Genomic DNA, 15,855 nt, shown 5'->3' on the forward strand with positions numbered 1-15,855 from the left:
TCAAGCGTCTTAATATTTAACCTCAGTTTTAGAAGTTACTCGTTTCGCGTTAGGCATCGGATCCTCTGCAAGACCATTCGCGCTGAAAGGCTTCATCCTCCTGCCAACGCAGTTGCCTGTCGACTATGTAAAGGGAGAACCTGAAGTTTCGACCTCGATATTGTCTGCCATGAGATCATTTCGGTCTCTAAAGCATCAGGGGAAACTTCAACATGGACTTTAGAAGATGTTGGTTCGATCGGTCAAATGGCTAGATTATTTCAACGGGTCGTTTATGGCCAGTCCGGATGTTGCGAGTTGAAGTCAGAAAGACTGCATGCTTCGATGCTCGCACATCAACCGCACATTTCCCATCTTACCCTCCTGGGCGTACCCAAGAGCTCGAATCTGCCCTCGGCATCCTCAAGCTTTCCATAGACCAAAAGACGAAAAAGGAAGCAACATACAACACCAGGTTATTCGCCGGTCGTCGCCGGTCTGGCTACCTCTACTGGCCTGGCGGTCACTGGCATATCCGTGGGAGATCAGACGGGATCCCGAGTTTCCCGGGTGCCTATGGTCGTATGTGATTTTCTGGTTTTGTATGGAAACGGCTGTCATGTCTGTCTGTGTGAAGAGAATATATATATATGTGGTGAAGATCAAGCCGAGCATCATCGGTGTTGAGTACCTAGATTGAGCAGCTTGCCTCTGTTCTTCGCGAGATAGGATGCTACACCTCTGTCTTTCATTCAGGTGCATGCACTGTTATTGTCGTAGTTTTACCAGGTATTCTTGACGGTAAGAGCTGTCGACAACGGCACTCATTTTCTGGAGATGAATACAGGTTGAATTTCGCTAGGTCGGTGAAATGGCCGTTGACGTTGAAGCTCCGGGCCCACGTCCACTTGCCGACCCCTCCTTCCGGACGGCGGACAAGCGGGCAAGAGATTCCCCGCAACCCCCCGCTGCCGACCGCCGGCCCCCAGATGTGGGGAGTTGGCGGAGATCATTGTGGAGGAAAGGCGGGGTGCGGGATGCCGGCTATGGCCCGGATCTGTGGGTGTGTGACGGACCTGCGTCACCGGCTTCAAGCGAAGCCGATGATACCTACAGTACTCATGCATTGCAGCTGTCAACCCATCAAGCTATTTCCTTTCATCCGTTCTGTCTTCTCACTCTCCTTCCCTCTTACATCTCAAACCCAATGTCCTTCACGTTAAGACATCACCTCCGCGGCTCACTACAACAACACCGGGTATCCTCGTACTCACGACTTACACGGCCACTCATCAACAACACCAGACTATTCACCACCACCCCAACCACCAAAATGCGTCTCCCCTACGTCGCTAACCCCCCGCCCACCTCTTCGGAAGCCGAACAAGCCATCGTCGACCGCATCACCGCCCGCCGTGCCCCTCGTCCTCTCCAACCGCTTGACCTGACCCTCTTGCACTCCCCGCCCGTCGCCGACGGCTGGAACTCCTTTCTCGGCGCCATCCGCACGCAAACCATCTTGCCTGCCGACGAGCGCGAGCTGGCCATCTCCCGCGTGGCCGTCTGCAACGGCGCCTGGTACGAGTGGCACCACCATGCGCCCCTTGCCGTTCAGGCGGGCGTTAGCGAGGGCGAGGATGGTCTGGGTGTGGTCAAGAGGCAGGAACCGCTGCTCATTGAGGAGGGGGACCAGAAGAAGGGTGGGCTGAATGAGAGGCAGTGGGCGGCCGTGTGCTTTACGGATGAGATGACGAGGAATGTGAAGGTTAGGGATGAGACGTTTGAGAAGGTTAGGGGGCTGTTTAGCGAGAGGGAGGTGGTGGAGTTGACTGCTATTGTGAGTTTATCCCCTTCGAGTTCGGGAGGTCTTTTGGAGTTTGTGTTTGGCGTGGGTTGATGGGCTGGGAAAGAGGTAGAGGGCGAATGGGTGAGAAGTGGAAAGACCGATGGAAGAGAAGGAAGTGACGGGGTAGGGAAAGAGTGTGGGGAAAGTCAGGAAAGAGCGAGGAAAAGGGTGAGGCAAGTGTGGGGAAAGAATGGGGAGGGAGCGATGAAAGATTGAGGAAGGAGCAGAGGACGGGAAATTTGATCCAGTTTGGAAGACTGAAAACAACCTGGGCGGGTGACGGGCAAGAAGTTCCTAGAGGAGTGCTCAGAGAGCTGACCTTGACTCGAACAGATCGCCTGCTACAACTGCGTGAGCCGCTTCCTTGTTGCGCTGGATGGTAAGTCTTTATCTCGTGGCTTTTTGCCGATTTCGATTTGATACTGACTATGTCGTGCAGTTGGAGAGAGGAACGGTACTGGACCGGACGATGCTGCTCACTGATAGGGGCGATATGTCATGGTGATGATAGTGCTTCCAGAACAGTACAAATCGAACAAGAGGTTGAACTTCAAGCTCAGTTAACGTTACATACGGTTTCTTTCTCGCAAACAGACCTATGGTGTCTCTGGGCTTCCTCTTCTCTTTAAGTCACTAACTCCTTCTGTGGCTGAAATCTATCGGCCTCGGACTTCTGAAGTCCACAAATCGGTTAAAGAATAGGTGAGCCTCCGAGTTTGAGACGAATACTTTCCCTTTCGGCCGAGCGCCGTCTCTTTTCAGGCTGAGCTCATTGGTGCGGCGCATCTTGGTTCCCATCGTAGATGTAATTTCTCGCATGAACATTCCTCGGGAGTTGGGGTCCATGTCGATCTACCGGGTGATTACATTGTTTGGCTATGAGCAAGCACGATCTAGGCGTGGAGAGGAGCCTCATGACGTGCTCGACGCTTATGGCTAGCCCATTCTTCGCCGCCGTTGCATGACAAAACGCCATGTTAGTTGACGTGCTGTGAGCATAGTGCGTATATAACGAACTCGGAGACTTATCATAAGATGGCTTCTAGCCCACGAGACTACAAAGAAGGAAGAAGGTGTATACACCACGCCGACGAGTTTACCTGATCCACAATTACCTGTCTTACCGAAAGCAACCACCTCTGTAAAAGAGTCACAAAAGATGATGTCCAGTTGTGAGAACACACATACGATCGTCCCCACTATAGGAAACAGCGTGGCTCAAAAGACAAAGCACACATTCTGCGCCCAGACGATATCACGCTTGCTGTCTTGGTCCTACCTCCAGTCACTGACCGAGACGAACACCCAAGAGACAGCCAATTCCACGTTTCTTCTTCCCTTCAAACCCTTTGCCAAATCGGGAAGGCGTGATATCTTTTTGGTGGAGCGTCTTCCTTGGATTCACCACCTCAGCTCTGCTTTCATCAAGCGCCGAGACCAAGAGCAACGCCACGAGTCTTCGTTGGTTTTAAGACCTCGATACAGCAACTATCAAGCGCTGAGGGGGGTAGCAACGCCACGAAGAGAAGAAGAGGGGGGTGATGAAGAACCAACTTCAGTATCGACAGAGCACGAGGTAGAACTTCACTCCGAAATGGTGCAGACTCGGGAGGAAAAGAGGTGCCAACGACATGTTGACAAGAGGAGAGGGGAAATTGTTCCTCGCGAATGAGAAGCACATCCATACTTGTGATGGTGTGTGCTGGCGGACTTCCAAGTGAATGAGCGGGCGGCACAGATACTCGCTTATTCCTCTAAGCGAACTCAACGAACATAAAAGGAGGCATCACGGGCAGCTTCCATGTCGATATCAAATCTGCAGTTCTTCAGGCTATCTCTCTTCCAACCAGAGAGTGAAGCTCTTTGCAACCTTGTTAATCCTCATTACATCTGAGGAATATCCAAAACCTCACACCACAAGAACCTCACACCTGGCCCTCGGCCAAACCTCAATCATGGATTCCATCCGCCTTCTCACCAAGCTGGACACCCAAACCCTCCGTGACTGGCCCACCATCCTCACCTTCCTCTCCATCCTCCTCCTCCTTTACGCTCTCACCTCACTCACCAAACGGCGCCCTCACCTCCCCTCCAACACCCCTCCCCTCTTCAAAGCATCGGACTGGCCCATTCTCGGCTCCCTCCGGTTCTTCACGGACCGCTACCGTTTTTACAACGAAGGCATCCTATCTTCCAAAACCGGCAACTTCAGCTTTTTTTTTGGCAGGCATCACCTCGTCGGGCTTTCCGGTGTGGAAGCCCGCCGCGCCTTCTTCGAGAACAAAGCGCTCAACATGACGAAAGGGTACGCAGTCTTCCTGACCGTGACCCCGCCCACGCCCGAGGATAGCAAACCGGTAAAAGAGATGCACTACGATTTGCAAGATAAGTGGTTCGCCAAGTACCTGTTCAATTTCATGAAGAGCGAGTCTCTCGAGAAATCCCTCCCGTTGGTGGTTACCGACGTCCGCGCAACTCTCGAACAGCTAGCCCTCGCCTCCTCTAATTCCCCAGCCGGCACCAACGAGGCCATGACAGACCCATTCGACACAATCAACCGCCTAATCTTCCAACTAACCATGCGCACGCTGGGTATCTCCTCGTGGGCCTCTTCTTCTTCACCCATGCTTTCCAAATCGCTGAAGTGGTTCGAAATAATCGACAAATCCACCTCTCCCATCCGGATTATTTTTCCATGGCTGCCGACGCCAAACCATTTTCGAAGAATGACCGCTTCCGCGCAGCTGTATTTTGCTGTCAAGAATGAGTTTGAACACCGCCGCGGACAAAGGGAGACTGTGGGAGGACAACAAAGAAAGGAAGAAGAAGAAGAAGGTGATGATGATGATGCAATGCAATATCTTATGGATAACGGCGAGGACGCGATGAAGGTGCTTATTTTTATCATTGCGAGTTTGTATGCGGCACATCTGAATACGAGCACTATGGTTTGTTGGTTGGTTGTTTATTTGGCTGCGGAAGAAAATGGGGAGTGGGTTGGGAGGGTGAGGGAAGAGATTGATGGGGCGTTGAGGAGACATAGACAGAACGGCGAGAAACAGAGTGTTGGGGAAGTATTGGCTGGTCTGACGCTGGATGAGTGGGAGGCTGAGTTCCCCGTGATTCAGTTGTGTCTGAAGGAGACGACGAGACTACAAGTTGTGGGAACTTCGTTTAGGAGAAATGTGAGTGGGAAGGATGTGGTACTGGGGAGTAAGGGGGAGGTGGTGCCGCATGGGGGTTTTGCTGTGAGTTTTTTTTCTCCCGTTTATTTTTTTTAATTTTTTTTTTTTTTTTACAATTCCTTGTCTTTTTTTTCCTTTCTTTCTTTTTCATCCTTTCTAAGAACACGACAAACTAACTGACCACAACAGACCTACCTCCTAGACGACGTCCACGTCAACCCATCCATCTACCCTGACCCTCTCCGCTGGGATCCAGGCCGCTACCTGCCCGATCGTGCTGAGGATAAGAAGGAGCCGCTGGCTTTCCTGGGCTGGGGAGCGGGAAGACACCCGTGCTTGGGCATGAGGGTAAGACTTCTTCCTTTTTCTCTTTCCCTCTCTTCCTCTCCGGTGTTAGTGAAGGGGACCTAACATGATTTTTCTATTAAAACAGCTGGCAAAACTCGAAATCACCATCCTCGTCGCCAACTTCGTCGGGATGTTTGACTTCTTACTGTGTGACGCAAAGGGAAGACACATGTCTGAAGCCCCGGAGACGAACAGGAGCAACCATACGTCTAGTGGACCGGATACGCCGGTGAGGTTGAAGTATAAGCTGAGGGAGCAGCAATGAGTGAGTGGGCGAGCTGAGGAAACAAACAACCTTACTAACAAAGGGATGGATGGGATATGAGAACTTGGGTCAAGGGATTGCGCTGTTTATTTCTCTTTCTTCCTGTCGACAGCTAGACAGCCGTGATGCCAATGAACGAACGATACGATTCTGTGCACCCAAAAGTTGGTATATCGAAGGTTGGAGAGTCAGTAGTGATTGAACCTTTGTGGTTTGTGTTAGGTACATCTTTTGGCGGCTTGTTAGAGTTTTTACACAAGACAGATCAGGGAAAGCAAATACGAGAGTGGATTAAAAAAACTAAGAGAGAAAGAGAGGATTGAAGGCGAACAAAATGGACAAAAAGTTCAAATTAAAGGCGAAAAAAAAGCAGAGAAAAACATACAACACCAGGGATTCGCTGGTCGTCAGCGACCCAACTACTAGTCTGGCCCTCACTGCTCTTATCTATGGGAGCGGGAAGGTCAGGAAACGGGTCTTTTCATCACGTGGTAGGGTCAAAAGACTGAACCACCAGCTCCCATATCCATATCGTTCGGACGGAGGCAAAACGGTGGAATGGAGAGGCGGCGCTAAAACAACGAATACAATTGGGCGGATTACGAGAAAAGTCGGCCAAGAGAGCCTCGCCCTCCACGACGGCGCAGTCGGCCAAGAGAGCCCGGACTGCGCCCTGCAGAAAAGCTCTGCATCTCCAACCCTGTCTACCCCAGACGTGTTAAGAATTTTGCGGGCAACCAAGCGTTAAGACTAACACTTGGCGCCAAGGCTTTTGGTTGTAGAAGGAAGGTTGTCTTCTGCCAAAGAGGTGTGGTACGTTTTGAGGTACGTACCGAGCCTTGTTCCGAATGCCTCGAGGTATGTCACAGGTTGACATTGGCTATATAGTGTGCATTCCAAGTTCTGCCTTGCAAGCAGAACATCGTCCTATCTTTTGTAGGTTTGGCCGTCTGGGCATATGCACCCCAGCCTGTCATAAGGTACCTATCTGGCGGTCTTCATGTGGATCTGATTGGTTCCAATGACTCCTTGGCCTTGCTACGCTCTGCAGCTGCCTACAGTCCGGAGATTTTCTTCGCTGCCTCCGCAACCTGTCAGATTTCAAAAGGTGAGTCTGGCACCTCTGGCCATCTTCCATCAATATTAGCGGTCCCAATCACCTTATTTTGGACTACTGCAGTGGTGTTAATGTCATGTGCAGAACCGTAACAGATTTTGGTGAAAATTGCACCTATTCTTATTAGTAATCTGAACATCTCATTCACGGACCTGAGCTAGCTAACTAGGGAACCCAATAGTTTCCAGCATCACGTGGTCTATCACGCCAATGTCTGGGTCCATAATTAGTGGGTCTTTGTTTACTCCAACTCTCCTTTCAATAACCAGCATTGTTTGTTTACCATCTTCATTGCCCATCCATTTTCCACACAATTAGCAATTCCCAGCACGTCCTTTCTCAAAATGACTCTTTTAGAAGAACAGAAGGAGATCATTTCCGAACGCCCGCTCGGTGATACACTTGACCGCGTTCGAGACAAATTGCGCGACGCCAACGAAGCCGACGATGCGTACCGGGAATCTATTGCATCCCTTTTACTGGCGCTTGTCGGATCCTCCGCAGCATTCAAACTACCCTCTTCCGACGGAAACAGTAATGTGGCAGCCAGACTTTTCCCTATACAACAGGATCTCCAAGGAGGGAAGATAGCGAATCTCGACCCATTTCGCCCTCTCGTCCGCCTTGTCGTCGACAACTCCAACGACACTGCCATTTGGGCTGCCGTCTTCAGTCTCCTCGACACCTTGACTCCCCGCACTCCCCGTCTTCGCCCCACAGTTCCGTCTACGTTCAAAGGAACGCCTGTCAAGACCAGTTCGAATCGGCTTGCTGATAGTGCAACGTGCGAGGTGGTGGAAAAGGAACTGTTCCACGAGATCAAAAACTGCACCTTCCGCGGTGTAGGGGGTTTTTTGGACAAGTTCTTCGACCTCGAAAACTGGCGCAACGAACAGAAGGCAATGTTAGAGAAGATCAAGACAGCCCATAACGGAACGAAATGGACGGGCTTCCCGGCCACTCCTGATGAAAAGCCGGTCTGGGAATGGCTTTGCTCCCTGGAAGAGCGCTTCCTAGCCGGGGCACCGAACAAGCTCCATACCACCGCATCTGCCCACCAGTTTAAAGAAGGGAAAGACCAGATGGATATATTCTTCCAAGCGTCAACTACAGAAGCGGGTACCCTTTATGAATACAAAAACATTCTGGTTGTTGGGGAGCAAAAGAAGTCACACAGTGAACGCAGGTTTAAGACGGATTTCCTGCAACTCTCCCGCTACGTGCGCAAGGTATTCGCCGACCAGCCGACCCGTCGATTCGTCCACGCCTTCCTTCTCTGCGCCTCCAAGATGGAGCTCTGGATTTTCGATCGGGCTGGGGCGTATAGTTCCGGGTTCTTCGATATTCACCAAAACACGGACATGTTTGCGCGCGCTCTTGTCGGCTATGCTACGATGGATGCTAAGGCGATGGGCCTGGATACCTTCATTGAGCGAGTTATCGAGGGAGGAAAAAAAAAACGCTACATTACGCTAAACGACACAGGCGGTCAAGCAACGAGGATCAGGTTGGATAGGGCGATGTATAGCCAGAAGGCCATTGTAAGTCGCGGAACTACCTGTTATACGACCGAAAACAACAGCGTTGTCAAATTCGCTTGGGCATCGGGTAAACGGACGGCGGAGGTAGACCACCTAACGCAAGCAAAGGAAAAGGGTGTTAAAGGGGTAGCTGGAATAGTAGCGCATCATCGAATCGCTACCATTGCAGAAATACGGAAGAAACTGAAGTTCCCAACGGCTCACCGGTTTCAGAACGGGGCGGACGACCCTTCATTGGCTTCAACAAGCACTAGTATATCGGGCAATAAGCGCAAGTCGTCATCTAGCGCCACCGACACCGTATCCAGATCCAATAAGAGGCAGCGATCCGATAGCCAGAAGCTAAATCGAAAGCTGAGCATCCAGCCGTCGTCGTCGACAAGCAAGACCAAGCCGGCCCTATCTACGCCTAGCGAGGACCTGTGGGAAGATCGGATCTATTCCTGCCTCGTCATCTCACCTGCCGGTCGCGTCATCAGCGAGTTTACCGATATCAAGCAACTGCTAGAATCGATGCGAGATGCGATCAAGGCGCACCAATCTCTCTTCGTCGCTGGCAATATTCTCCACCGCGATATCTCTCCAAACAACATCATCATCACGGACCCTGAAACAGCAGATGGCTTCAAGGGCATGCTGATCGACCTTGACATGGCTAAAGCACAAAGTAGCGGCCCAAGCGGAGCGCGACAAATAACTGGCACGATCCAGTTCATGGCGATTGAAGTATTGCGCAACATCGACCACACATATCGTCATGACCTCGAATCATTTTTCTATGTCCTTCTTTGGATGTGTGCGCGCCAATCGTGGTATAACGGATTTTCTGGCAACAAGAAGGCGCCTCAGGAGAGCGTTTTTCAACGATGGGAGATCGGAAGTTTCAGTCAGATTGCTATGAATAAGGAAGGCGACATGTATGTAAGTGGGCTTCAAAGGATTGTGAACGAATTCCCAGAGAAATTGGACAAGGTTAAACCGCTTTGTATGAGGATCAGGAAGATTCTTTTTCCTTACGACAAAGATGCAAGTGTAAACATTGGAACCCCTGCAGGAGAGCCAGACCAACTCTACAAGCCTATCATAGCAGCTTATGATGAGGCCATCAGCGAGCTATAGAGATTACAACAGATAGGGAGAAAGGCGATAGAACGGGTGGTTAATTTTGACCTAGACCTTGCTGTCAGAAAGAACCGAGAAGGTGCCTCCGGAGCAAAGGGCATGACCCGCATGTGATCACACTTCATGTCGATACGATACGGAGGAACCGGAGCACATCATCGGTCATGTGGAGGGTAAAATCGACCAGGACATGGATGATGTGTGATGGGAATTGGAAGACAAATTGTTTGGCGAGGCGAGGGAGCTTGTGATGGAGAAGACGGAGGAGCAGCAGTCGCAGTTGTGGGCCGACATGCAGGACGACTTGATGGAGAAGATGCGGTGGGAGATCAAGAAGGAACTGATAGCCGAAATGAGATGGGAGTTGGTGGCAGAGGTCAAGACAGAGCTGTTCAAGGATATGGTGCAGGCGATAATGAGGGCGGCGTGCGGTGATGATGGTGGAAAGTCTTGGACGGGCATGTCACAAAGCACATAGAGCACGGATAGTACTCAAGTGAGGCACGCTATCGACTGGTCCGATACCCTCATCTCACGATCTCACAAATGAACAGGATCTCTTCCTCCTGCTCCACGGTAAGTTGACTGGCGGCCTCCGGCCGCGAAACTCACCTCGGTCAGACTCTTAGCCACTGGCACAACTTGTCCGTGTGCGCGGACGTGCAGTGCGACAATGTCACAGGCTAACCCGGTGATAACGTGGCACCTGGACCGCACAGGCACCTGCAAAAGGAGAGTCAAAGGATGGAATAGCCTTGATTCTTCAAAATAAAATACGTCATCTTGACAACAGCAGATGATACCAGAATCTACATAATTCCTATAAATTTACCGGTCCTCCCAAACCCTTCTGGTGGCACGCTAGAAAAAAGAAATAAAGAGAAAGAAATTAAGAACGGCATGGAATACATTATATATCTTGCGAGACGCCAATAAACCAAATCAGTCCCGATTTGCAGATGAAGCATATCATCTGTCCCTGGACATAACAACTAGACGGTCGGTAATTTGGTGGCAGCCAAAGTACGTTCTGGCCGTTGCAAGTAATCCAAGACCTATCTTCTTCCAAGCCATAGCCATGGCTCTCTGGAATTTCTAGTACAACTTCGCTTTCGGTAGTTTCTGTAACTATGTTAATACGTCCAATATTGGTAAGTACGTAGCGACTGGTAGGGTCAAACAAGATATCGGTTATCAGAGTACTAGTAGGAATCGTTTGGAGGCAGCTCCCCGATGCCGGATCCCAGATCTTGATCGTTTTGTCATACGAACCGGACGCAAGCCGCTGGCCATCCGGCGAGAAGGCCACGGAAAGAACGGAGTCGCGATGGCCTTCTAGGGTCTGGAGGCAGCTCCCCGACGCCGGATCCCAGATCTTGATCGTGCAGTCCTCCGAACCGGACGCAAGCCGCTGGCCATCCGGCGAGAAGGCCACGGAACGAACGTAGCGGCGATGGCCTTCTAGGGTCTGGAGGCAGCTCCCCGATGCCGGATCCCAGATCTTGATCGTGTTGTCCCCTGAACCGGACGCAAGCCGCTGGCCATCCGGCGAGAAGGCCACGGAACGAACGTAGCTGCGATGGCCTTCTAGGGTCTGGAGGCAGCTCCCCGACGCCGGATCCCAGATCTTGATCGTGTGGTCATCCGAACCGGACGCAAGCCGCTGGCCATCCGGCGAGAAGGCCACGGAAAGAACGGAGTCGCGATGGCCTTCGAGGGTCTGGAGGCAGCTCCCCGATGCCGGATCCCAGATCTTGATCGTGTTGTCCTCCGAACCGGACGCAAGCCGCTGGCCATCCGGCGAGAAGGCCACGGAACCAACGGAGTCGTGATGGCCTTCTAGGGTCTGGAGGCAGCTCCCCGACGCCGGATCCCAGATCTTGATCGTTTTGTCCTCCGAACCGGACGCAAGCCGCTGGCCATCCGGCGAGAAGGCCACGGAACGAACGTAGCGGCGATGGCCTTCTAGGGTCTGGAGGCAGCTCCCCGATGCCGGATCCCAGATCTTGATCGTGTTGTCCCCTGAACCGGACGCAAGCCGCTGGCCATCCGGCGAGAAGGCCACGGAACGAACGTAGCTGCGATGGCCTTCTAGGGTCTGGAGGCAGCTCCCCGACGCCGGATCCCAGATCTTGATCGTGTGGTCATCCGAACCGGACGCAAGCCGCTGGCCATCCGGCGAGAAGGCCACGGAAAGAACGGAGTCGCGATGGCCTTCGAGGGTCTGGAGGCAGCTCCCCGATGCCGGATCCCAGATCTTGATCGTGTTGTCCTCCGAACCGGACGCAAGCCGCTGGCCATCCGGCGAGAAGGCCACGGAACCAACGGAGTCGTGATGGCCTTCTAGGGTCTGGAGGCAGCTCCCCGACGCCGGATCCCAGATCTTGATCGTTTTGTCCTCCGAACCGGACGCAAGCCGCTGGCCATCCGGCGAGAAGGCCACGGAACGAACGTAGCGGCGATGGCCTTCTAGGGTCTGGAGGCAGCTCCCCGATGCCGGATCCCAGATCTTGATCGTGTTTTCCCCTGAACCGGACGCAAGCCGCTGGCCATCCGGCGAGAAGGCCACGGAAAGAACGTAGTCGCGATGGCCTTCTAGGGTCTGGAGGCAGCTCCCCGATGCCGGATCCCAGATCTTGATCGTGTGGTCATCCGAACCGGACGCAAGCCGCTGGCCATCCGGCGAGAAGGCCACGGAAAGAACGTAGTCGCGATGGCCTTCTAGGGTCTGGAGGCAGCTCCCCGATGCCGGATCCCAGATCTTGATCGTGTTGTCCTCTGAACCGGACGCAAGCCGCTGGCCATCCGGCGAGAAGGCCACGGAAAGAACGTAGTCGCGATGGCCTTCTAGGGTCTGGAGGCAGCTCCCCGATGCCGGATCCCAGATCTTGATCGTGTTGTCCTCTGAACCGGACGCAAGCCGCTGGCCATCCGGCGAGAAGGCCACGGAACTAACGTAGTCGTGATGGCCTTCTAGGGTCTGAAGGCATGCATTCCAATCTAATTCCACAGCCGGCTTAGTTCGAATCCATTCAGGTTCTTCTGCTCTGAAATTTCTCTTTATCAAGCTATTCCTTGGAGCAAATACAAGCGCTGATATGTATGCTTGAAGTGGAGCTTGCTCTATTATTGACTTATTTGATAGAGCAAACCGGTAAGCATCCCAAACAAGCTTTGACAACTGCGACTGATCATTATCTCCCTGTATTTCAGTTAGACCAAGTTCCTTAGGCGGAGTTAGACTTGTACTTACTAGTAGGCTCTCGAGCTTTCTAATAGCAACAACGCCCGCAGGCATAGCTTGGAGTAGACTTAGAGCTTCCAGCCAGTAAAGATACTTTGTCTTGAGGAATGTACAGACAACCCCATTATCCTGTAAATGATCATGCCATTTTGTGTTCGTGTCAGAAACTGAGTCACACAAGTGATCAACCCAGTAGACGCACGAGTACCGCACCGTCGCTAGCGGGTCCAGATCCGGTACTTGGACCTTATCTCTCGGAAATCCCGGTGCGCTTAAGCCGTATATGTCGCGTCGCAGTGTTGTAGACATGGCATCAAGTGACCTCGAGAAGATGGTATAATGCACATCTTCTTTCCCAGAAGGAAAAATCCACTTGAACGTCTCCTGAGAAGCTTGGTTGCCAGCTTTATCAGAGGCATTGCCAAGTAAAAAGTCCTTGGCGGATTGGTGGACAAAATAAACAGTCTGGTCTCGAAATGTCAAAAACGAGCCGCAAAGCCCTATAAGCTTTTGCAGGGACTGCGGATCATCTGAGATATCGTTTGACATCTCGACGAGAGTGGTCAGTTCTTGAAGGCTGATGGGTCGGCGAACAATAGAGGAGATGGCAAGAATTTGCCTGCACAGATCCGCATCATCGGACTGAATAATCTGCTCCATCATCCGCACATACAGGGAATCCAATCCGGGGGGGAATGCCCGTAACTTTGTTAGTGTCTGCCACTTCTGAACTCTCGGGTCCGCAAGTACTTGGCAGACCAAGGCCACCCAAAGAAAAGTCCCATTCGCATTAGAAGAGAGATAGTCATATACAACCGTCTGCATTGTGCTGTCGTACTGTTTCTGCTGCGACAAGTGAAGGACTTTGTGGCGGATATATGCACTGACGGCAGTGGTGACGGATTCAGCGTTTAGCTCGAGGCTGAGTCTGGACTGCTGCGCGACGATCGCCAACTGTTCTTCGATCTGCACCCAGTTGCGACTAGATACAAGCCACTTGACACGAGCAGACACAGATGATATCTGGACGATCAACTTGAGAAGCCGCGGTTGGTCTGTCACACATTCGTCCAGAGCATCAATTACCAGATAGGTGACCTTCAAGTTTGGGTCTTCTAGCATCTCGCGCAAAACCTTAGACAGGACGATCCATGCCATTGCATCATCGGAAGGGTATGTGTTCTCCGGTAAATGTGAGAGCAGGCGTGGTTGCCGGTGGGCAAGTAGGTAGATTAAGCCTCGTAGCACAGCAGTTGCGTTATTGATGCGCGAGTCGGTAGCTTGGCAGAAGAAATACGCCAAGTTGCCGCCGTCAGCGACAACACGCCGCTCTAGCTCGTCGACGATACCGCATAGCAACATGGTCTTGCCTTTGCCTGGATCTCCCTTGATCCAGAGCAGGCGACTCTCCTGCAGCTGGCGCCATCGCTTAAAGTCGGGGTTGTCGAAGACCCAGCAGTAAGCATCAGCCAGCAGACCACCCTTTGCCAGCTCAATCCGCTTTTTTTCGACGTGCGGGTCACGCGGGTTTGTGGGCCACAATTTTGCCAGACAGAGGTAATCCTCGTGAATCTTGTCCTGCAGCCGCTTCAATGCTTTCTCCCTTCCTTCACCGTAGAGAACCGGTATGTGCACATTGAAGATGCCGAATAGAGAGTACACCTTGTCTTCCTCGTATTGCGTGTCACGCTTCTCGATCCATCGCATCCGTTCGGCGACGCTGAAATCAGGTAGAGGGACACCTTGGAAGGCTTTTCGCGGAATTCCGGTTATACTGTGGATTTCTTGTTCCAGAGACTGTTTATCTCCCAGGCGCTCGCCCTCTTTAGAGAAGAATTCGACGATCGTTGGGGCAATGAGCTCTTGGAGGGTCCATCCTCGGGAAAACCATCTGCTCTCTCGAAAGGCCGGTTGCCAACCGGGGCCGTCGCTGTGTTGATGGGTTGAGACGTCTTCCAAGTACACGTAACATTTCACCGCGCTGCGGTACCAATGGAACATGGAGTTGAGAGCGTGCTGAACCTTAACGCTGTCAGACTTGTCGATGCAGCATGTGTCGACCCAGAAGAATTTCAGCCCATCGCGCCAAGCTTGGTCTCCGCAAAAACGAATCTTAGCGTAGCCTGCTTTGTTCTTGCCTGTACCGTCCGTCATGTCTCTGAAGAGGACCTCATCGGGACCCCATGTGTGTGAAAGTATCGCATACGGTGGAATCTTGTCGTTGGGTAGGTCCTCCGTCAGTCGGACCCCGCCGGTATCGTCACGCTCCAGAAGTCGCATTGTAGAGTCCGCCAGCCTCAGCTCCCTCGGCAGCTAATCCTACAAATGTTCGATAACGGGAAAAGGCTCGCAGGCTTCGCGAGCGGACGGCTTATGTTGGTGGGACTGTAGGTATAGTAAATCAGCAGTTGAAACTAGGGAAATTGCTCGAAAGACGAGAAATACTTACTACAAGTGACTGACAAAATTCGTAGCATATATCTCGGTGGGTTTGATTGGGAGCCTTGAAGGTGGTTGCTGTTGTTGTCTTTGTTTCAAGGCGCTGCCTTTGCCTGGATCACCAATCCCGCAGGACTTCCACCATGCCCAACGCGAACTGAGCAGAGGTATCGGGCACAGCCTCTTCGGCACAGCTGTCTTGCAAGCAGAAGACTCGCCAATATCGCGTTGGGTACATGGTTGGGCATAGATGATTAGGAGCCCGGAAAGGAAAGGCGTTGGTCAGCCTTTACTGTAATGGAGAGCTGCTCTGGAAAGATGGTCTTGATTGGATGCTTGCTCGCTCTGATGCCCTCCATATCACGTGGTTGAAGTCACGGTGAGCTTCAGGGAAGAAGGTACATTCAGGAACGATGAGGTGAGGAAAGGAAGGTGTGGGCATAGACGAACTTTTCGAATGTTAAGCTTCAAAACGAAATCCCAACATTAACACAGCGGGTTAGGTTACCGGCGAGCACCGAGAAAGTTTTGCCCAGGAACGTAGAACTGCCGGGCCCAGGGTGGGCTCAATTCGGCGTGGCGCCCCGCAGCGGCCCGCCGCGTCCTCGCAACCGTCTCATTCCACCACCAACCCTTGAAGATGACGCCTCAACGAAGAGAATCAGACGCAAGGAACAACAGAGGAAGGCCTCGAGGATGGCTTTGAGGGTATTTCCGCCTACGCAGGGAGTGGTGAAAGCAGAGTCGCCGAGGGTTTGGACATCGACAT

General features: G+C 52.2%; 4 protein-coding genes across 4 annotated transcripts; 3 read left to right on the forward strand and 1 right to left on the reverse strand.

Moving 5' to 3' along the window:
• The first annotated feature begins 701 nt into the window (after window positions 1-701).
• SMAC4_06509 (uncharacterized protein) lies at window positions 702-2,576 on the forward strand. Its single transcript, XM_003345907.3, has 3 exons — window positions 702-1,816; window positions 2,159-2,204; window positions 2,265-2,576. Exons 1-3 carry the CDS (start codon window positions 851-853, stop codon window positions 2,306-2,308), a joined length of 1,056 nt encoding a protein of 351 aa, XP_003345955.3. The 5' UTR covers window positions 702-850; the 3' UTR covers window positions 2,309-2,576.
• Window positions 2,577-3,780: 1,204 nt separating this feature from the next.
• Window positions 3,781-6,026, forward strand: SMAC4_06508 (uncharacterized protein; the record flags this gene model as incomplete). The annotated part of the gene is made up of 3 exons (XM_003345906.2): window positions 3,781-5,073; window positions 5,200-5,358; window positions 5,444-6,026. The coding sequence occupies 3 exons, from the start codon at window positions 3,781-3,783 to the stop codon at window positions 5,621-5,623; spliced, it is 1,632 nt and encodes a 543-aa protein (XP_003345954.1). The 3' UTR covers window positions 5,624-6,026.
• Window positions 6,027-8,193: 2,167 nt separating this feature from the next.
• Window positions 8,194-9,516, forward strand: SMAC4_13264 (uncharacterized protein). Its single transcript, XM_066091343.1, has one exon. It carries the CDS (start codon window positions 8,261-8,263, stop codon window positions 9,398-9,400), a length of 1,140 nt encoding a protein of 379 aa, XP_065946145.1. The 5' UTR covers window positions 8,194-8,260; the 3' UTR covers window positions 9,401-9,516.
• Window positions 9,517-10,174: 658 nt separating this feature from the next.
• SMAC4_12967 (uncharacterized protein) lies at window positions 10,175-15,555 on the reverse strand. The gene is made up of 3 exons (XM_066091192.1): window positions 15,097-15,555; window positions 12,657-15,032; window positions 10,175-12,605 (listed from the first exon to the last, which is right to left on the reverse strand). The coding sequence occupies exons 2-3, from the start codon at window positions 14,925-14,927 to the stop codon at window positions 10,314-10,316; spliced, it is 4,563 nt and encodes a 1,520-aa protein (XP_065946146.1). The 5' UTR covers window positions 14,928-15,032; window positions 15,097-15,555; the 3' UTR covers window positions 10,175-10,313.
• Between the last annotated feature and the right edge of the window lie 300 nt (window positions 15,556-15,855).

The sequence above is a fragment of the Sordaria macrospora genome, chromosome 2 (assembly GCF_033870435.1).
Source record: "Sordaria macrospora chromosome 2, complete sequence".
Taxonomy (NCBI): Eukaryota; Fungi; Ascomycota; class Sordariomycetes; order Sordariales; family Sordariaceae; genus Sordaria; species Sordaria macrospora.

Excerpts from the sequence above, each read along its gene's own strand:
- SMAC4_06509 (XM_003345907.3), top strand. The coding sequence starts at position 851 with ATGGCCGTTGACGTTGAAGCTCCGGGCCCACGTCCACTTGCCGACCCC. Across the intron at positions 1,817-2,158 it reads TGGTGGAGTTGACTGCTATT|ATCGCCTGCTACAACTGCGT; the intron begins GTGAGTTTATCC and ends TGACTCGAACAG. Across the intron at positions 2,205-2,264 it reads CTTCCTTGTTGCGCTGGATG|TTGGAGAGAGGAACGGTACT; the intron begins GTAAGTCTTTAT and ends TATGTCGTGCAG.
- SMAC4_13264 (XM_066091343.1), top strand. The coding sequence starts at position 8,261 with ATGTATAGCCAGAAGGCCATTGTAAGTCGCGGAACTACCTGTTATACG.
- SMAC4_12967 (XM_066091192.1), bottom strand. The coding sequence starts at position 14,927 with ATGCGACTTCTGGAGCGTGACGATACCGGCGGGGTCCGACTGACGGAG. Across the intron at positions 12,606-12,656 it reads GAAAGCTCGAGAGCCTACTA|GGAGATAATGATCAGTCGCA; the intron begins GTAAGTACAAGT and ends ACTGAAATACAG.